This window comes from Cucurbita pepo, chromosome 18 (assembly GCF_057944985.1).
Source record: "Cucurbita pepo subsp. pepo isolate OVF chromosome 18, ASM5794498v1, whole genome shotgun sequence".
NCBI classification, from domain to species: domain Eukaryota; kingdom Viridiplantae; phylum Streptophyta; class Magnoliopsida; order Cucurbitales; family Cucurbitaceae; genus Cucurbita; species Cucurbita pepo.
In genome coordinates this window covers 527,382-549,524 of record NC_141815.1, presented here as the reverse complement: position 1 = coordinate 549,524, position 22,143 = coordinate 527,382, and the positions used below count along the sequence as shown (strand labels likewise).

Below are 22,143 nucleotides of genomic sequence, written 5' to 3'. Positions count from 1 at the left end.
GTTGGGTTCAAAAAAAATAAACCCAATCAAAATCCGAGAATCAATCCAACCCAACCCAACCCTTATAATTCAGGTTGGGTCGAGTTGACCCCATCAATTTTTTTGGAACCCGAACACAATCTAAACCTGGTTGGGTTAAAAAAAAAAAAAACCCAATCCAAATCCGAGAATCAATCCAACCCAACCCAACCCTTATAATTCAGGTTGGGTCAGGTTGACCCCATCAATTTTTTTTGGAACCCAAACACAATCCAAACCTAGTTGGGTTCAAAAAAATAAACTTAACTCAAATCCGAGAATCAATCCAACCCAACCCAACCCTTATAATTCAAGTTGGGTCGGATTGGCCCCATCAATTTTTTCTGGAACCCAAACACAATCCAAGCCGGGTTGGTTTCAAAAAAATAAACCCAACCCAAATCCAAGAATCAATCCAACCCAACCCAACCTTTATAACTCAGGTTGGGTCGGGTTGACCCCATCAATTTTTTTAGAACCCGAACATAATCCAAACCTGGTTGGGTTAAAAAAAAAAGGACCCAACCCAAATCTGAGAATCAATCCAACCCAACCCAATCCATATAATTTAGGTTGGGTCGAGTTGACCCCATCAATTTTTTCTAGAACCCGAACACAATCCAAACCTGATTGGTTCAAAAAAATGAACCCCACCTAAATCCGAGAATCAAGCCAACCTAATTATAACTCAGGTTGGGTTGACCGTAACAATTATTTTGGAATCCGAACACAATCCAAACTTAGTTGGGTTTAGAAAAATGAACTCAATCCAAATCTGAGAATCAATCTAACCCAACCCAACCTTTATAATTCGGTTTGGTCGAGTTAGATTATGGGGTTGAGTGTAGTAAAAGATAACCTAGCCTTATTTTGAAAAGTTACGAAAAACACTCGGCCCAATTGTTTGAGTTATCCATCCCGGCCCAATTGTTTTGTCCATCCAAAAGTTTCCAAATTGTTGCATTTGATCACCAACGAGCTTCCCAACGGCGTACATTGATTTTGGCTCCATTTTCTTCATCAGCGGAGGAAAAAGAATCAAAATATGAACTCAATCTCCACCTCACACCTCCCATCTCCCTTCAAACCAGTAGATTTCTGAAGATTTCAGCAATTTAGGCTTCGCTTTCAAGGTATTCATTCTGTTCAATCTCAAATTTCAACGTTTTCATTTGGAATATCGTGATTAAAAGCAATTCATTATAAGGAAATTCAATGGTGTTTTGAATGATTCTCCCCTCTCTGTCACTCACAGGCGAGGAACAGTACCATGGAAAGCTCCATTGCTTTGAAGTATCTTTCCCCTTCTCCTCCGCTTGCTTCTTCTGCTAGATTATGCTTCTTCTCAAGTAAGCTGAGAGGAACAAGACCCACATCAGTTCCTTGCTATGATCTCGAATGGAGGTCGAAACGCTTCGTGTTTAAGCAAAAAATGATGGTTAAAGCTAGTGCGAAGGTGGAGGAGACCAGTGCTAAGGAGAGTGCTTATAAGAGCGAGTGGGGGAAGGTTTCGGCTGTGTTGTTTGATATGGATGGAGTTTTATGTAATAGTGAGGACCTATCTCGAAGGGCTGGCGTCGATGTTTTTAGTGAGTTGGGTGTTGAAGTCACCCCTGAAGACTTTGTGCCATTCATGGGAACTGGTAATTGAAGATGAACTGGCTTTTTTTTTTTTTTTTTTTCTTTTGCTCATCAAAGCTTACTTGGTTGATGATAGCTTAGTCTACCGCTAGCAGATATTGTTCTCTTTGGATTTTCCCCTTCGAGCTAGGGAGAGGTTTACAAGGGTGTTTCGTTGTGCTAGGGAGAGGTTTACAAGGGTGTTTCGTTGTGCTAGGGAGAGGTTTCCACACCCTATAAAGGGTGTTTCGTTGTGCTAGGGAGAGGTTTCCACACAAGGGTGTTTTGTTGTGCTAGGGAGAGGTTTCCACACAAGGGTGTTTTGTTGTGCTAGGGAGAGGTTTCCACACAAGGGTGTTTTGTTCTGCTAGGGAGAGGTTTCCACATCCCTGTAAAGGGTGTTTCGTTGTGCTAGGGAGAGGTTTCCACACTTTTATAAAGGGTGTTTCGTTCTGATAGGGAGATGTTTCCACACCATTGTAAAGGGTGTTTCGTTGTGCTAGGGAGAGGTTTCCACATCCCTGTAAAGGGTGTTTCGTTGTGCTAGGGAGAGGTTTCCACACCCCTGTAAAGGGTGTTTTGTTCTGATAGGGAGAGGTTTCCACGCCCTTATAGAGGTTTTCAAACCATTATAAAGGGTGTTTCGCTCTGCTCGGAGAGATTTCCACACCGTTATAGAGGTGTCTCGTTCTGCTAGGGAGAGATTTTCACACCCTTATAAAGGTTTCCAAACCATTATAAAGGGTGCTTCGTTCTCCTATGGAGGGGTTTCCACACCCTTATAAAGGATGTTTCGTTCGACGAGGGAGAGGTTTCCACACCCTTATACGGCTAGGGAGAGGTTTCCACACCCTTCTCCAATTGATGTGGAACCCCCCAATCCAACCCCTTCGGGGCCCAGCGTCTTTACTGGCACACCGCCTTGTATTCACCCCATTCGGGGCTCTGTCTTCTTGCTGGCACATCGCCCGGTGTCTGGCTCTGATACAATTTGTAATAGCTCAAAGAGGACAATCTGCTATCGGTGGGATAATGATTACTAGTAATACTTATTTTAATCGAGAGCTGAAGTATGAAAATTGCTATGCTAAGTTTGTCATTGTTATTCGATTATACGAGTAGCATATGATGTGAGGATGTAAGATTACTTAAATCCTATTGTTTTGTTATTTTGGCATGGGGAGGTTGAATCATGTAATACTTAGCTGCCATCACCATGGCTCGGCTGTAACGACCCGAAATTTTCTACTTAATTTAAGGTCGCTACTGTATACATATCCTAAACATTGGATGCGGAAGACTTCATTTAAATTTCAGTTTAAGTTAAAAACATCCTATTCTAGCCTATGCATGTGCCATGGTCTCGAGTTGTGTCGTTTTAAAGATGTTTTCGAAACACGTAAGTCCATGGCTGTGTTTTAAGATAAAGGATATGTTTTATGGAATTTAAATGAAGTCTTCTGCATCCAATGTTTAGGATATGTATACAGTAGTGACCTTAAATTAAGTAGAAAATTTTGGGTCGTTACATTGGTAATGGCTGCCTCTCTTTCAATTTTTTCTTATCCAATACATAACATTCAACCTCATCTAATGAATTGCATATGATACATGTGGTAGCTACATGATACTGATAATTAATATTAACGTTTGAATTTCCACTTCATTATACCAGGTGAAGCGAACTTCTTAGGAGGTGTTGCATCAGTGAAAGGGGTAGCAGGATTTAGTCCTGAGGCAGCAAAAAAGAGGTTTTTTGAGATATATCTAGAGAAGGTAATCAGTTTGCAACATATTCCCTTTATTTTATTGGCTAAGTATGTGTTTTTCTTGTTTAATCCTTATCGTTTCAAATGTTTTCGTTCAATTCTTTATGTATGAACATTTTTCAATTGTACCACTTGTGTTAGTGGAGGTTAATTGTAAATGATGATTAAAACTTACACGAAATTATACTTAGTATACTAACGAAACTTTAGAAGAGGAATATGTAACAGCCCTAGCCCACCGCTAGCAGATATTGTTCTCTTTGGGTTTTCCCTTTCGGACTTCCTCTCAAGGTTTTTAAAACATGTCTGCTAGAGAGAGGTTTCCACGCCCTTATAAAGAATGCTTCGTTCTCCTCCCCAATCGATGTGGGATCTCACAATCCACCCCCCTTCGGGACCAGCGTCCTCGCTGGCACTTGTTCCCTACTCCTATCGATGTGGGATCCACCAAGCGTTCTTCTTGGCACATTCCCTCGTGTCCACCTCCTTCGGGGCTAAGTCTTCTCGTTGGCACTCACCCAGTGTCTAGCTTTGATACCATTTGTAACGACCTAAGTCCACCGCTAGCGGATATTGTCTTCTTTGGGTTTTCCCTTTCGGGCTTCCTCTCAAGGTTTTTAAAACACGTCTGCTAGAGAGAGGTTTCCACGCCCTTATAAAGAATGTTTCGTTCTCCTCTCCAATCGATGTGGGATCTCACAATCCACCTCCCTTCGGGGCCTAGCGTCTTCGCTGGCACTTGTTCCCTACTCCTATCGATGTGGGATCTACCAAGCGTTCTTGCTGGCACATTGCCTTGTGTCCACCCCCTTCGATGCTAAGTCTTCTCGTTGGCACTCACCCAGTGTCTAGCTCTAATACCATTTGTAACGGCCCAAGTCCACCGCTAGCAGATATTGTCCTCTTTGGGGTTTCCCTTTCAGGCTTCCCTTCAAGATTTTTAAAACGTGTTTGCTAGGGAGAGGTTTCCATACCCTTATAAAGAATGCTTCATTCTCCTCCCCAACCGATGTGGAATCTCACAATCCACCCCCCTTCGGGGCCTAGCATCCTCGCTGGCACTTGTTCCCTTCTCCAATCGACGTGAGATCCACCAATCCACCCCCCTTTGGGGCCCAACGTTCTTGCTAGCACACTGCCTCATGTCCACCCCCTTCGGGGCTCAGTCTTCTCATTGGCACTCACCCAGTGTCTAGCTCTGACACCATTTGTAACGGCCCAAGTCCACCGCTAGCAGATATTGCCTTCTTTGGGTTTTCCCTTTCAGGCTTCCCCTCAAGGTTTTTAGAACGCGTTTGCTAGGGAGAGGTTTCCACACCCTTATAAAGAATGTTTCGTTCTCCTCCCCAGTTCTCATAGAATAAGTCCCCGAATTTCTCCAAAATTGTAAGAAAATTCGTACTTTTTCCTATTACATAGCTTAATTCTTTCTCCAAATTTCAGTAACGTACTAAGTATCATGGTGTGTTAGTTTATCACAAGTCACATGTAACATCCGCCTACAGAAACACTATAATTGAAAAATGTTATACTCACAAGGGACTAATTTGAAGCTTTCTGAATAATATGGATTAAATTCGAAAAAATTATATTTAGCCTATTTCGTTCGTCTGAAAATTCAGTAAAATCATTGCTGTATCGTTTGCTAACTTCGAACTGTAATTGATGATTTTGGCATAATAGTATGCAAAGCCCAATTCTGGAATAGGCTTTCCTGGTGCACTGGAGCTCATTACTCAGGTGTGTTCTTGTGGAATGCAAGCTGCTTATACTCATTATTCTGATGACGATCATCATCATGAAACTTACTATTTGAGTTTGACTATCATTATTAGTGTAAAAGCAAGGGCCTTAAAGTTGCTGTTGCATCGAGTGCTGATCGTATCAAGGTTGATGCAAATTTAGCTGCTGCAGGGTTACCGCTGTCGATGTAAGTTCGATTATATGTTACACTTAAGAGTCTCGGGGTCTAATTTAATATTTCTTAAGAATGTAACTTTCTGATTACTCGTATCTAGCTACAAAGTTAAAATAGAATGTGTAAGATCCCACATTGGTTGGGGAGGAGAACGAAACACCCTTTATAAGGATGTGGAAATCTTTCCCTAGCAGATGTGTTTTAAAAACCTTGAGGGGAAGCCCGAAAGGGAAAGCCCAAAGAGGACAATATCTGTTAGTGGTGGACTTAGGCCGTTACAAATGGTATCAGAGCCAAACACTGGGCAATGTGCCAGAAATGAGGCTGAGTCTCGAAGGGGGATGGACACGAGGCGGTGTGCCAGTAAGGACATTGGGCCCCAAAGAGGGGTGGATTGCAAGGGTCCCACATCGATTGGAGAATGGAACGAGTGTCAGCGAGGATGTTGGGCCCTGTAATGGGGTGGATTGTAAGATCCCACATTGGTTGGGGAGGAGAACGAAACACCCTTTATAAGGGTGTGGAAACTTTTCCCTAGCAGACACGTTTTAAAAACCTTGAGGGGAAGCCCGAAAGGGAAAACTCAAAGAGGACAATATTTGCTAGCAGTGGACTTGAGCCGTTACAGAATGGTTTCATACTCAGTAAATTGAAGTGCTATGATGATTCAATTAGATAGTTGCAATCAATTCATAGTTCATAGGTGAAACATGGTTTAGATTTTTTGCTAGAAAGGAATTCTCGTCTCGTTAAGACCAAATATCGTTTCGAAGAAAAATTTAAAGCATAATATACGTAATGGCATTCTTCTCGAATATTAAACAGTAAATGTCTTCATAAAGAGAATAATCTGGAAACTAGCTGAAAATATTTTGGCTCATGACTTTCTCATGTTTTTAGAGTAAAATTTTCAATATAATTTTTCTCTATGACTTGTTTAAGATTTTTAATTATGAATTTATGCTTCTTTTATAGGTTTGATGCCATAGTATCAGCTGATGCTTTTGAGAATCTGAAACCTGCACCTGACATATTCATAGCTGCATCGAAGTTGCTAAATGTACCAACGGATGAGGTACAATGATTGGCTAACTCTCGGCCCGTGCCCTTCTCTCGTTCTTCTTTCCACGGCTCCGATGTGTAAAGCCATCAGTTTCATTTCTTTCTTCTTTTTGGCATTAAGGACTTGCTGTACATTGCTTGTAGAATGTTCCTAGGCGTGCAGGATGTTCATTATATCACTTTGTTTTATTTCTTGTATGCCAACGTTAATGTGAGATCACACGTCGGTTGGGGAGAGAACGAAGCATTCTTTATATGGGTGTGGAAACCTCTTCCTAGCAGACGAGTTTTAAAAACCTAGATGAGAAGACCGAAAGGGAAAGCCCAAAGAGGACAATATCTACTAGCGGTGGACGAGCTAGACACTGAGTGATCTGCCAACAAGAAGACTGTAACAACCCAGGCCCACCGCTAGTAGATATTGTCCTCTTTGGGTTTTTCCTTTCAGGCTTCCCCTCAAGGCTTTAAAACGCGTCTGCTAGAGAAAGGTTTCCACACCCTTATAAATGGTAGTTTGTTCTCCTCCCTAACCAATGTGGGACATCACAATCCACCCCCCTTTGGGGCCCAGCATCCTCGCTGGCACTCGTTCCTTCCTCCAATCAATGTGGGACCGCCCCCAAATCCACCCCCCTTTAGGGCCCAACGTCCTTACTGGCACACCGCCTCGTGTCTACCCCCCTTCGAGGAACCGTGAGAAGGTTGACGCATCGTCCGAAGTCTGGCTCTGATACCATTTGTAACAACCCAGGCCAACCGCTAGCAGATATTGTCCTCTTTGGGCTTTCCCTTTCGGGCTTCCCCTCAAGGCTTTAAAACGCGTCTGCTAGGGGAAGGTTTTCACACCCTTATAAATGGTGGTTTATTCTCCTCCCCAACCAATGTGGGACATCACAAAGACTGTGCCCCGAAGGGGGGTTGGATACTAGGCGGTGTGCTAGCAAGGACGTTGGACCCCGAAGGGAGGTGGATTGGGGGGCCTCACATTGATTGGAGAAGGGAACGAGTGCCATCAAGGACGTTGGGCCCTGAAGGGGGTGGATTTTGAGATCCCACATCGGTTTGAGAGGAGAACGAAGCATTCTTTATAAGGGTGTGAAAACCTCTCCCTAGCAGACACGTTTTAAAAACCTTGAGGGGAAGCCTGAAAGGGAAAGCGCAAAAAGGACAATATCTGCTAGCGGTGGACTTGGGCCGTTACAGTTAAACTAATCCATTCGCTTATCTTTAAAAGATTGCTTTCCGTAGGTAGTCTCTTGCAGAACATCTTAATAACGTGGCCTTTGCCTTGACGATAAAGTTCTCGTCTTCATTCTCTTTGTTTGTTTTATTTCTGTAGTCTCTATTGTCTATCTATTTTATTCATTTTGGTAAAAGATCTATCCAGGTCAATTATTTGAATATGTAAATAATAAATATATAATCTTGAAATCATTTTCTATGTATCATCTGATCTAATATACGTCGTTCGATCTCTGTTTTCTGGATTCTAAAGGCTATTGTGCTGTTATAACTATTTTCGATATTTTCTCAGTGCATTGTCATCGAAGATGCACTAGCTGGAGTGCAAGCTGCCCAAGCTGCAAAAATGAGGTACTGAAAGTTTTCACCTTCTCTCTCTATTAGAACGTGTGATGTCCCACATTAGTTGGGGAGGAGAACAAACCATTATTTATAAGGGTGTGGAAACCTTCCCCTAGCAGACGCGTTTTAAAGCCTTGAGGGAAAGCCCGAAAGGGAAAGCCCAAAGAGGACAATATCTGCTAGCGGTGGATCTGGGCCGTTACAAATGGTATCAGAGCCAGACACTGGACGATGTGTCAGCCTTCTCGCTGTTCCCCGAAGGGGGGTAGACACGAGGTGGTGTGCCAGTAAGGACGCCGGGCCCCAAAGGGAGGTGGATTTGGGGGCGGTCCCACATCGATTGGAGGAAGGAAAGAGTGCCAACGAGGACGCTGGGCCCCGAAGGGAAGTGGATTGTGATGTCCCACATTGGTTGGGGAGGAGAACAAACCACCATTTATAAAGGTGTGGAAACCTTCCCCTAGCAGACACGTTTTAAAGCCTTGAGGGGAAGCCCGAAAGGGAAAGCCCAAAGAGGACAATATCTACTAGCGGTGGATCTGGGCTGTTACAAATGATATCAGAGCTAGACACTGGACGATGTGCCAGCCTTCTCGCTGTTCCCCGAAGGGGGATAGACTAAGGACGCTGGGCCCCAAAGGGGGGTGGATTTGGGGGCGGTCCCACATCAATTGAAGGAAGGAAAGAGTGCCAGCGAGGACGCTGGGCCCCGAAGGGGGGTGGATTGTGATGTCCCACATTGGTTGAGGAGGAGAACAAACCACCATTCATAAGAGTGTGGAAACCTTCCCCTAGTAGACGCGTTTTAAAGCCTTGAGGGGAAGCTCAAAAGGGAAAGCCCAAAGAGGATAATATCTGCTAGCGGTGAATCTGGGCCGTTACAGAACAAGTCATGTGATGGGTGATAAGTCCGGTTTGATCTATCAACACTAGACTTCACTACTTCCTTAGTATCGTTGTCCGTCATTGTTCGATTTACTTCTCTCTTTCTATGTAAACGCTAATAAATATATGAACTCTTGCAAGAAAGATGTGTTTTTTGTTAAATGGTGTTTTATATTGCTTGCAGATGCATTGCTGTTAAAACTACATTATCAGACGAAACTCTAAAGACTGCCGGTCCATCGCTTATTCGAAATGATATAGGAAATATCACAATTCATGATATTCTCTCTGGTGGTTCTGATACCTCTAGTATGTAGCCATGAGAATACATTGTGATGTCATTTTGTACCACCATTAATGTTGAACCGTCGAGCTATATCTGTGCCGTGTTACATGAATTATAACAGCAATTCCTTTTTCTTTGATCAGAAGTATGTATGAGAAGAACACTTTTGAATAAATTTCTTTTTACATTATCTGATTGGCTTTGTTCTTGGATAGTGTTTGTTTGTGTAATTAAATTGTTTCTGTCTAATAGTTTGAGTTAGTATTTGGCCCATATCATTGCAGATGAGAAGATACAGGGATCTCAATTTCTTCAAACCTCTGAACAAATTTCCCCACGAAAAGATACCTCAGGCATCGATGCTGCTGCTGCTGTTGTACAGGACTCGGAGGCCGTCAATGATGGTTCGTTGTCGATCGGAAGGTAGAGGTCAATAGAACTTTTTCATCATCTATGGTTCGTATTGAAATGCTGTATACCTCTATTTCCATTTAAAGAAACTGCCTTGAGGTAAATACACGAACACAACACGAACATGGCGACATAGCAATTTCTAAACTAGTAGGACACAACCTGTTGGGGACACGTTATGCATGTATGAAAGTACAGACACCAACACGACATGAACATGGCGACATGACAATTTCTAAACAATTAGGACACAACATGTTGGGGGTATGTTATGTATATATAAAAGAACAATACTATTTATTTCGGCTATGGATCAAGGTGTGTGTGTCATGGGGCCAAAATGAAGGGAGCTAGTTATGGGTCGGGTCACGTGGGGTTTGGGGAAAAAGACTCATCTTGTGGGTCGGATGCAACAACATAGGTTTTGTTGTTCATTTCTTCCTTTGTGATGCCCGTGACTTCGCTTGGGATCTCTAAACTTTGGTTCAAGTCGCATAGATAATGGATCGAAAAGAATTGCACAACTTTCTCTTTGAAAGTGGAACGGCCCAGATCCATAGCTAGCAGATATTGTCCTCTTTGGGCTTTCTCTTTCGGGCTTCCCCTCAAGGGTTTAAAACGCGTCTGCTAGGGGAAGATTTCCACACCCTTATAAATGGTGGTTGTTCTCCTCCCCAACCAATGTGGACATCACAATCCACCCCCCTTCGGGGCCCAGTGTCCTTACTGGCACACCGCCTCGTGTCTACCCCCCTTCGGGGAACAGCGAGAAGGCTGGCACATTGTCCAGTGTCTGGCTCTGATACCATTTGTAACGGCTCAAATCCACCGCTAGCAGATATTGTCCTCTTTGGGCTTTCCCTTTCGGGCTTCCCCTCAAGGCTTTAAAACGCGTCTGCTAGGGGAAGGTTTCCACACCCTTATAAATGGTGGTTTGTTCTCCTCCCCAACCAATGTGGGACATCACAGAAAGTGTCTTCGTCCTCGTCGTGGCATGTGATTAGACATAATGTTTCATCGATTGATTCTTCTCCCCCTCAACGCTTGCAACTCAAATTCGCCATTGTCTTCGACCATGTTGCCTTTTGTTTGTTTCTGCTGTCTCTGTTTCATTTGTCTCTTCCTCTTCCTCTGCTCCTTCATTGCATGGCTTTTCGTCTTTGTTTGTTTTTACATGTAAGAACTATGTGCAACTCCGAATACTTCATCGTTATATCCCTGTTGACGATATCATTTCCTTTTTTATTTCTGATGGAGTGACTACATCAGCACTAGTTTATTATCAAAGTACTTGAGAAATATACATGTTTCCAGAATTTGTTTGATACTTCAGTGAATCGTCGACAGGTTGCAGGGTACTAGGCGAGATATAGTGAGATACGGAAGCTTGGGCATTGCTCTTTCGTGTCTCGTGTTTACCATTACGAACTGGAAGGTGCATCTTTTACCAACACGATCCAACTTTCTAAGGTTTAGTCTCTTACTTAACTTATGCATACAATTCCCCAGGCAATGCAGTATACATCTCCTAAAGCTATTTGGAACTTGTTCTTTGGAGTTAACCAACCTTCTTTCCAAAATAATGCAAGCTCAGGTATGATGCTTCTTAATTTTGTTTATAGGAAGTTAGACTTATTTAGGAGAAATTTACATGAAAGATCGGGTATACCATTTCTCGAGCGGGTTGTTCTATTCCACCTCTTAGAAAGAAAAGAACCGATCCTTTTGTGCCAGTACTGTTGCGAGATTGGTACTTGGCGGCTCACAAGCAACATATAGACTGACGGTTGCCCAAAGGCAGGGTATTGGCATTGATGGGAAAAAAAAATCATTATTATAGAAAATTTTGGACCTGAGACACTGATATGAAGTGTCGGGCCCCGAGCTCTCTATACTTACACAAGAATGGCTTAATAGAGAGTCGAGTAGTTGTAGTTGCTTAGAAGAGAGAGAGCATGTACATTCTTAAGTAGGAAAACTTGGAAGACGGGCGTTGTGTTCGAAAGAGAAGATTGAGAGGAATTATTATCGAAAACGCTCTTGTTTTTCTGTTCATCAACTTTTATACTTATGGGATTTTACTGTCTTATAATATGACTCCTTTGTTCATTTCGTGGTTTTACGTCCTTGTTATGACATGATATTCATCAGAACGAGGAACGAAGTTGAAACTTATCTCCTTTGACTGGGTATAGGTGGTCTTGTACGTGACAGAATCCAACGATTCATCGAATATATATCAGAAATCGAAACGAGGTGAATTGCATTAGAAGTTTCGATGTTCAGTTCATTCATATAATGAAATTAGTCAACACTGACTTAGTTTGTAAATTCTTGTGCATGTGTAAGGGAAACTGCTCCTGTTGTGCCAGAATTTCCATCAAAACTCGATTGGCTAAATAGTTCTCCCCTTAGGTTCCGTAAGGTAATTGTTGCTTCGATGTGAACGAAAATTTCTAACTGATGTATATGCTAGTTAAAATCGTTCCAATCTTTGGTAGGATTTGAAAGGAAAAGTTGTTCTCCTCGATTTTTGGACCTATTGTTGTATAAATTGCATGCACGTTTTGCCGGACTTGGAGTATTTGGAGAAGAAGTACAACGACAAGGCGGTAAGCCCTTTGTATGTTATCATTATATATTTGGAATTAAATTGATATACACCGCGATGAGCGTGGATGTACGGACACGTGCACATATTTTAGGTGCAAAGAATTCACTTACCGGAATTTATATTTGTGAATTTGGAGGAATGCTCAAGTAAAACAACGTACTATGTAATAACGAAACCACCGGTATATCATTCTTTCATCTATTTCATACATAGTTCCCTTTCACTGAACTTGGGACATTGTAGAATTGTTATCAGTCGAACAGCTTGCGAAAAAATCGCTCTCCTCTTATTTCTATTTAGTCCCACGACACGTTAAGCGAGCAAGGTATTAGGCCAAGTTGCTGCAAAAGAAAGAATGTACAAGAAGGGAAGGGGAGGGGAGGGGAGGGGAGGGAGGCTTACTGTGAGATCCCACATCGGTTGGGGAGAAGAACGAAACATTTTTTATAAGGGTGTGGAAACCTCTCCCTAGCATACATGTTTTAAAAACCTTGAGGGGAAGCCCGAAAGGGAAAGTCCAAAGAGAACAATATCTGCTAGCGGTGGGCTTGGGCCGTTACAAATGGTGTATCAAAATCAGACACCGGGCAATGTGCCAGCAAGGAGGTTAAGGTGAACACGAGGTGATGTGCCAGCAAGGATGTTAGACCTTGAAGGGGGGTGGATTGTGAGATCCCACATTGGTTGGGGAGGAGAACGAAGCATTCTTTATAAGGGTGTGAAAACCTCTCCCTAGAATATGCGTTTTAAAACCTTGAGGCGAACCCTGAAAGGAAAAGCCCATAAAGAACAATATCTGCTAGCGGTGGGCTTGGGTTTGGGTTTGGGTTGTTACAGGAGTCACTTGACTCGTTGGCTAAGGGCTTGGGTTCTTTTGGTCATACCGGCTTGAACCTTCAGGTGAGTTTAATACAAAAAATCCTTGATGTCTCATAGGTCTGGGACTCGGGGTAGGTGCGGGGTCTTCTGGGTGTACGAGAGAAAAGCTCCAACGCACGGTTATGCATATATATAAAAGAACCAAACTGATATACATTAAAGAGACCGTTTAAAGATTATGGTTTCGAAATCAGATCCTTAGACATTCTCATTTTTGTACAGTTTGCAGTGGTTGGAGTTCATTCGGCAAAGTTCGACAACGAGAAAGACTTGGAAGCTATCCGCAACGCAGTCTTACGCTACGGCATTACTCATCCAGTAAGCTTAATCCGCAATGTGTTAATGTTTCATTCTTCTCTTGATTTGGCCATGGTTTCGGAAATGCATAACTGTCGTTTTATTGGTTCGCTACTCATTCATCTCACATAAGCGCGGTTTAAGGATACATTAGAGTGCAGTATTTTACAATTTTGAAGAGACAATCTTTTTGTGTATCTTTTCATGTTTCTCTAGAATTTTAATGAATATTCATAATTTCGAGTCGTTTGTACTAGGTTGTTAACGATGGAGACATGTTTTTATGGCGGGAGTTGGGAATTAATTCATGGCCAACGTTCGCTATTGTGGGACCGAACGGAAAGCTTCTTGCACAGATTTCAGGCGAAGGACGTAGAAAGGTATCGAAAAACCTTCCATGCATCGTCTTTAAATAGTTTTTGTATAACGCTAAATATGCTATAAATCAATATTGTCATTACGTTTCGAAACCAACATCGTTTATGAGATTAACGAGGGACGTTTTTTCGTGAAGGATCTTGATGATTTTGTCGAGGCGGCTCTTCTGTTTTACAGTGAGAAGAAGATCCTCGACAGCCGACCGCTTCCTTTGAGATTAGAGAAGGATAGTGATCCCCGTTTAATTACATCTCCATTGAAATTTCCTGGGAAACTGACCATTGATGTTCTTAACAACAGGCTCTTCATATCCGACAGTAATCATAATCGCATAGTACGTTCTCTTCTTAACTTTCGATGCTCTTCGTATCACTATTTTCCGCTCACTGTGAGATAGAGAACCTAGTATTCCTAGTACGGCCACCTCATAGTTTCGAGTCGCTAGAGTTACATGTTTTATCTAAGGCTATTGCTTTTCTGCATCATTTGGGATCGTCTCACTAAAGAGGGACGTAAATCTCGGCTTATTATAACTTAAATGTTCGAAATAATTGTCAAAGGCAATAGACTTTCTTCAAAGATACGGTGGTTACGTTTGTTAGACGAACACGACTCTCCACAATGATATGATATTGTCCACTTTGAGCATAAGCTCTCATGGCTTTGCTTTGGGCTTCCTCAAAAAGCCTCATACCAATGGAGAGAGTATTCTTTGTTTATAAACCCATGATCATTCCCTAAATTTGCCGATGTGGGACTTTCATCATCTAACAACGTTCAAGCCGAAGATAGGCTTCGATAAAGCAGCTCCAAGGATTTCTTTTTCCTTGTTGAAAGGGTGACTAGTAAGGACAAGTTCAAGTAACGTGGTCATGTTGCCCGGTAAACAAGGTGCCAATTAAATGCCGTGAGGATAATTCTCCAACTTTAAGCGACGAATGAGCAGGTGACGAATAGATGGAGCACGGATACATCGTATCTTTGGTGAAGTTGTAATCCAGGGGGGCGTTTTTCTTAACTCGAACTACTTCTATTTGAACTTTTAATTTCATCAGTATTGGCTGCACTTAGAATTTCTATTTTAATACATATTAATGATGCGTAGATGTATTGAAACTCGTTTTAACGTATATAAACACGGGGATTGACTGTTTTTAATATTCGATATTAGGTGGTAACTGATCTAAGTGGGAATTTCCTTATACAAATCGGTAGCACAGGTGAGGACGGTTTACGTGACGGTACCTTTGATGATGCCACCTTTAATCGTCCTCAGGTAAGCATCACGTTACCGATCGATACACATGTTTTGATGGTACCTATGACGGTTTGTATAATGCTCATCTGGATTCTCCAGGGCTTGGCTTATAATGCAAAGAAAAACTTACTATATGTTGCTGATACTGAGAACCATGCTTTGAGGTAACGGTTAACGACAGAACGTCGAGGTCATTTTGTCTGTCTCATTGTCTTATTCCTTTTTGCTCGACTCTCCCAATAACTTTTCTAAAACTTATTGTTATTTAGGGAGATCGATTTTGTTCGAGAGACGGTGCGTACACTCGCTGGAAATGGAACTAAAGGGTCTGATTATCAAGGGGGAAAAGAAGGAACGTCTCAGGTAAGATTCTCGAAACAAGCTTCACATTAACCGTTTGTTCGAATCCGAAAATGCTTGTCAAAATATATGGTTCCCGACGACGAAATATAGAACGTTCTTCACAATTGATCATGAAATTTGATTTTTCAGCTTCTCAACTCTCCTTGGGATGTTTGTTTTGAGCCCATTAGTGAAAAGGTCTACATAGCCATGGCTGGACAACACCAAATATGGGTGCATGATACTTTGAATGGAGTAACTAAATCATTTAGTGGTGATGGGTTTGAAAGGAATCTTAATGGATCCAGGTAATCGAGAAACATAAGCTTTTAATTCTCGAACTGTTCTTCACATATTCTCCGTCCTTTATGTAACGGTCCAAGCCTACCATTAACAGATATTGTCCTCTTTGGGCTTTCTCTTTCGGGGTTCCTCTCAAGGTTTTTAAAATGTGTCTGCTAAGGGGAGGTTCTCATACGCTTATAAAGAATGCTTCGTTCTCCTCCCCAACCGATGTGGGATCTTACAGTCCACCCCACTTTTGGGGCTCAGCGTCCTCACTTGCACTCGTTCATCTCTCTAATCGATGTGGGGTCTCACAATCCACCCCCCTCGCAGCCAGCGTCCTCGTTGACACACTGTCCGGTGTCTGGCTCTAATAACATTTGTAATAGCCTAAACCCACCGCTAGTAGATATTGTCCTCTTTGGACTTTCCCTTCTGGGCTTTCCCTCAAGGTTTTTAAAATGCGTCTGCTAAGTGGAGGTTTTCACACTCTTATGAATAATGCTTCGTTCTCCTCCCCAACCGATGTGGGATCTTACAGTCCACCCCACCTTTGAGGCCTAGCGTCCTCGCTTGCACTCGTTCCTCTCTCTAATCGATGTGGGGTCTCACAATCCACCCCCCTTGCAGCCAGCGTCCTCGTTGGCACACTGCCCGGTGTCTGGCTCTAATAACATTTGTAATAGCCTAAACCCACCGCTAGTAGATATTGTCCTCTTTGGACTTTCCCTTTCGGGTTTCTCCTCGAGGTTTTTAAAACGCGTCTGCTAGGGGTGGTTTCTACACCCTTATAAAGAATGCTTCGTTCTCCTCCCTTATAAAGAATGCTTCGTTCTCCTCCCTAACCGATGTGGGATCTTACAATCCACCCCACCTTTGAGGCCCAGCGTCCTCGCTTGCACTCATTCCTCTCTCAATTAATGTGGGATCTCACAATTCACCCCCCTTCGGGGCCCAGCGTCCTCGCTGGCACATCGCCCGATGTCTGGCTTTGATACCATTTGTAACAGCCCAAGCCCACCGCTAGTAGATATTGTCCTCATTGGGATTTTTCTTTCGGGCTTCTCCTCAAGGTTTTTAAAACGCGTCTGCTAGGGGGAAGTTTCCACACCCTTATAAAGAATGTTTCGTTCTCCTCCCCAACCGATCTGGGATCTTACAATCCATTCACCTTTAGGGCCCAACGTCCTCGGACCTAAGATCTTACACTGTACCATAGACAAATTTTCACATGCCTGAAAGGCACGTCGAGCCCCCTATGGACCAAATTTTCACTTGGTTCGTTCAATACTAATATTTTGAGACCCCTAGGACCATATTCTTAGGGAAACATAGGATGAATATTTTGATTGTGTTCTTTGATTGCAAAAATACGCTTATCTAGTGAACGGGTTACTTTGTAGTGAGGCCAAGTAGCCACGAATCCGTTTGAACGAACTGTGGACGTTTTCTTTTGAACTCGTTTTCCTGAGTTCACTACATTACTAGATACCTCACATACATTTTATTTTGTTTCTCGAATTCTTCATCTCGTATCTCAAATCTTCAATCTAAGGTATCATTTTCTTTGTTCTCGTTGAAATAGTTCTTCAAGTTCATCATTTGCTCAGCCCTCTGGACTCTCCGTATCTCCGGGTAATTGAACTTACATGAATTCAACCCGATTTAAGACGCTATTACAAAAAAATATAATTTCAGTTATTGCTTGGCTTGTAGATTCGTCGGAGGTATATATTGCTGACAGTGAGAGTAGCTCGATTCGAGCCGTTGACTTAAAAACAGGTGGATCAAGATTGTTAGCTGGCGGTGACCCGATTTTCTCAGACAATTTATTTAAGGTAACTTCATTTTATTAATGTTTGAAGTTTCTCTCATTTGTTATAACTTGTAGCAGCAAAATCAATGTAACGACCCAGATCCACCGCTAGCAGATATTGTCCTCTTTGGGCTTTCCCTTTTGGGATTCGCCTCAAGGATTTAAAACGCGTCTGCTAGGGGAAGGTTTTCACACCCTTCTAAAGGGTGATTTGTTCTCCTCCCCAACCAATGTGGGACATCACAATCCACCCCCCTTCGGGGCCCAGCGTCCTCGCTGGCACTCGTTCCTTTATCCAATCGATGTGGGACCGCCCCCAAATCCACCCCCCTTTGGGGCCCAGCATCCTTACTAGCACACCGCCTCGTGTCTACCCCCCTTCGGGGAACAGCAAGAAGGCCGGCACATCGTCCGGTGACTGGCTCTGATACCATTTGTAACGACCCAGATCCACCGCTAGCAGATATTGTCCTCTTTGGGCTTTCCCTTTCGGGCTTCCCCTCAAGGCTTTAAAACACGTCTGCTAGGGGAATGTTTCCACACCCTTATAAAGGGTGATTTGTTCTCCTCCCCAACCAATGTGGGACATCACATTCAATATCACTTGTCTTTTCTAATTCTTGCAGTTTGGAGATCAAGATGGCGTCGGATCTGAAGTACTACTTCAACATCCATTGGGCGTCTTGTGTTCGAAAGACGGTCAAATCTATATAGCCGATAGCTATAATCATAAGGTACTTAATTGTGCTTGAAAATAGAGTAGTTCTTACGTCTACGGTTTGAAATTAATATCGTAGCATCATTGGTTAAGGTTTGTGATTGGTTCTTCTGTAATGTTACTGTTCATTCCGTCCGCTGCTTGTGTTCATATAACGACGTAAAATGGTTTAGTAGACATTACAATATGGTTGCCCTGTCACCGTGTTGCCCTGTTTAGAAGACATTAAGAAACTGACTCGAGGGGTTAAAGTATATTTCAGAACGACTTACTCGTTGCCCTATGTAGAAGACGTTAAGAAACTTCCTCGAGGTATTAAAGTATATTTCGGAACATCATACCGGTCGCCCTGTTGCCATATGGTTTAGAAGACATTAAGAAACTTCCTCGAGAGGTTAAAGCATCTTTCGGAACATCATACCGGTCACCCTGTTGCGATATGGTTTAGAAGACATTAAGAAACTTCCTCGAGACGTTAAAGTATATTTCGGAACATCGTACTGGTCACCCCGTTGCCATATGGTTTACAATTCTGCTATTTCTACTCGGTTATCAAGATTGTAACGCTCGAATTCTCTTTGATCCCTAATCACTTCAGATCAAGAGGCTAGATCCAGTCAGTAAAAGGGTAACTACAATAGCTGGAACAGGGAAAGCTGGTCTGAAGGATGGGACAGCTCTAGCAGCTCAGGTTAGCCACTATCCTTCACCTATATACTTATAATGTATCCATTTTCATTTGCAATTAAGGCAAAATGTGTCTTATACAATTGTGTTTTGTAGCTTTCAGAGCCATCTGGAATCACTGAAGCTGAAGGTGATTACTCAGCTCACTCTTATACAACATAGTCCTATAACGTTGTTTAATGTTTTCGTGTACTTAACTTGGTTGCATCGTGACGGCATCTAACGTTCTAAGATGACTTTAAAATTTACCGAGTGTGAACATCTATTATGAATCAAGCATGAATTCTGTAACGACCCAGGCCCACCGCTAGCAGATATTGTCCTCTTTGGGCTTTAACCTTTCGGGCTTCCCCTCAAGGTTTTAAAACGCGTCTGCTAGGGGAAGGTTTCCACACCCTTATAAATGGTGGTTTGTTCTCCTCCCCAACCAATGTGGGACATCACAATCCACCCCCCTTCGGGGACCAGCATCCTCACTGGCTTTCTTTCCTTTCTCCAATCGATGTGGGATCGCCCCCAAATCCACCCCCTTTTGGGGCCTAGCATCCTTACTGACACACTGCCTCGTGTCTACCCCCCTTCGGGGAACAGCGAGAAGGCTGGCACATCGTTCGGTGTCTGGCTCTGATACCATTTGTAACGGCACAGATCCACCGCTAGTAGATATTGTCCTCTTTGGGCTTTCCCTTTCAGGCTTCCCCTCAAGGCTTTCAAACACGTCTGCTAGGGGAAGGTTTCTACACTCTTAGAAATGGTGGTTTGTTCTCCTCCCCTACCAATGTGGGACATCACATCTCATATCAGTTGGGGAGGAGAACGAAGCATTCTTTATAAAGGTGTAGAAATCACTCTCTAACAGACGCGTTTTAAAAACCTTGAGGGGAAGCCCGAAAGGGAAAGCCCAAACAGATAATATCTACTAATGGTGGGTTTGGGCTGTTACAAATGGTATCAGAGCCAAACACCGGGCCATGTGCCAATGAGGAGGCTGAGCCCCGAATGGGGGTTGACACGAGGCGGTGTGCCAGCAAGGACACTAGGCCCCGAAGGAAGGTGGATTGAGGGGTCCCACATCGATTGGAGAAGGGAACGAGTGTCAGTAAGGATGCTGGGCTCCGAACGGGGATGGATTGTAAGATCCCACATCATTGGGGAGGAGAACGAAGCATTCTTTTTAAGGGTGTGAAAACCTCTCTCTAGTAGATACGTTTTAAAGACCTCGAGGGGAAGCCCAAAGAGGACAATATCTGTTAGCGGTGGGCTTGGGCCGTTACATTTTCAGTCTTCTAACAACGTTATCTTCGTACACTCACTTTCGTGGAAATATACTGCCTCTTGGTCTTCGAAATGAAATTTGTTCGTGTCATTAAAATACATTTTTAATTCATTCTTTTGAAACTATTTTGGTCGAAAGCTTACATTTAAAGGTCATTTCTTCTGCCCATGCAGGAAGACTTTTCATTTCTGATACAAACAACAATGTTATCAGATACTTAGATCTCAACAATCAAGAACAGCCTCAACTCTTAACATTGGAGCTGAAGGGAGTTCAACCTCCAAATCCAAAACCCAAATCTTTTAAACGACTTCGTAAACGTTCATCCGACACTCAGACGATCGTCGTTGATGGGGGCTCATTCCGTGAGGGCAACTTATCTCTGAAAATATCATTACCAGAAGAATATCATTTCTCAAAGGTCCACTTTACTCTCTCATGAACACGATGAACTTGTAGATATCGATTACTTCATGTCATGCATAGCCACTCGTATTTAATAACACGAAATGATCCCCTTGTGGCCTTCGTTCCAAAACATATGCCTTATACTTGTAATTGCAGGAAGCTCGGAGTAAGTTTATCGTCGAAACCGAGCCCGAGAGTGCATTGTCTATTGACCCGTCGGATGGATATCTTAGTCCAGACGGATTCGCCAACCTTCGTTTTAGGAGATCGTCTCCTGCAGCTTCACTTGGTAGAATAAGTTGCAAGGTACTTCCTACATGAGAGTCTATGAATGTGCCTCTTGGTTATTCTGGTTATGAAGTTCATCTAATTTATGATTATAGGTCTACTATTGCAAGGAAGATGAGGTGTGTCTATATAAATCGTTGTTGTTTGAGGTACCCTTTCGTGAGGAGCTATCCGAACCGAGCCGGGCCGAAATTACACTCGCGTTTGAAGTGAAGCCGAAAGCTTCAACAAGCAGCTTGCCACTATAATATTCACATCAACTCATGAATACATAAGCATTGAATGAGTGTGTGTGGAAGAATAGAGTGATCTTCTGTTGACAATTGAAAGTTACATTTTCATAGTAAAAACATTTGATTGATAGGAAGAAACTTGGTTTTTCTAGATCATAGTTCATCTAGAGACTTTGAACTCGGTAGTTTGGAGGATTTCCCCAAACATCTCGAGCCTTTACGACCCTCTGGAATTTTGAGATAGGAAAATGTGAGATTCTGTATTGGTTGGAGAGGGGAATGAAGCATTCGTTATAAGGGTGTGGAAACCTTTCCTTATTAGCCACGTTTTAAAACCTTGAGGGGAAGTTTAGAAGGGAAAGTTCAAAGAAAATAATATCTACTAGTGGTGAGCTTGACCTGTTACAAATGGTATTAGAGCCAGATATTGGGCGGTGTGCCAATAAGAACGTTGGGCCCCTAAGGGGGGTGGATTGTGAGATCCCACATCGGTTGGAGAGGGGAACGAAGCATTCCTTGTAAGGGGGTGGAAACCTCTCCCTATTAGACGTGTTTTAAAACCTTGAGGGAATGCTCAGAAAGAAAACCCCAAAGAAGACAATATTTGCTAGTGGTGGACTTGGGATGTTACAAATAGTATCAAAGCTAGACACCGAGCGGTGTGCCAGCGAGGACACCGATCCCCCAAGGGGGGTGGATTGTGAGATCCCACATCGGTTGGAGAGGGGAACAAGCATTCCTCATAAGGGTGTGGAACCTCTCCCTATTAGACACGTTTTTAAAATCTTGAGGGGAAGCTCATAAAGGAAAACACAAAGACAATAATATCTACTAGCGGTGGGCTTGGGCTATTACAAATGACATCAGAGCTAGACATCGGGCAGAGTGCTAGCGAGGAATGTGAGATCCTACATCGATTAAAGAGGGGAATGAAGTCATTTCTTATAAGGGTGTGGAAACTTCTCTCCATTAGACACGTTTTAAAACCTTAAGGGGAAGCCCAAAAGAGAAAGTTCAAAGAGAACAATATCTACTAGTGGTGGGCTTAAGCTGTTACAGAAGCTATTCGTAAATCACATGTGAAATTCCATTAGAATACCATGTTTATGCT

General features: G+C 42.8%; 1 protein-coding gene across 4 annotated transcripts; it reads left to right on the top strand.

The window, feature by feature from the left end:
- The first annotated feature begins 991 nt into the window (after positions 1 to 991).
- On the top strand, positions 992 to 21,183 carry LOC111780024 (haloacid dehalogenase-like hydrolase family protein). 4 transcript variants are annotated; one of them, XM_023660275.2, is made up of 29 exons: positions 992 to 1,151; positions 1,274 to 1,661; positions 3,314 to 3,414; positions 5,091 to 5,147; positions 5,243 to 5,337; positions 6,301 to 6,400; positions 7,922 to 7,980; positions 9,041 to 9,165; positions 9,427 to 9,565; positions 10,901 to 10,988; positions 11,063 to 11,147; positions 11,749 to 11,809; positions 11,903 to 11,978; positions 12,055 to 12,165; positions 13,269 to 13,364; positions 13,601 to 13,723; positions 13,858 to 14,055; positions 14,893 to 14,997; positions 15,079 to 15,143; positions 15,249 to 15,342; positions 15,472 to 15,629; positions 17,192 to 17,241; positions 17,323 to 17,444; positions 18,049 to 18,156; positions 18,739 to 18,831; positions 18,924 to 18,957; positions 20,277 to 20,524; positions 20,668 to 20,817; positions 20,895 to 21,183. In XM_023660275.2, exons 2-29 carry the CDS (start codon positions 1,289 to 1,291, stop codon positions 21,045 to 21,047), a joined length of 3,267 nt encoding a protein of 1,088 aa, XP_023516043.2. In that variant the 5' UTR covers positions 992 to 1,151; positions 1,274 to 1,288; the 3' UTR covers positions 21,048 to 21,183. The 4 variants fall into 4 exon arrangements, with proteins under 4 accessions (XP_023516043.2, XP_086975651.1, XP_086975650.1 ...); XM_087119525.1 differs by lacking the exon at positions 13,858 to 14,055; XM_087119524.1 differs by lacking the exon at positions 18,049 to 18,156.
- The last annotated feature ends 960 nt before the right edge of the window (positions 21,184 to 22,143 follow it).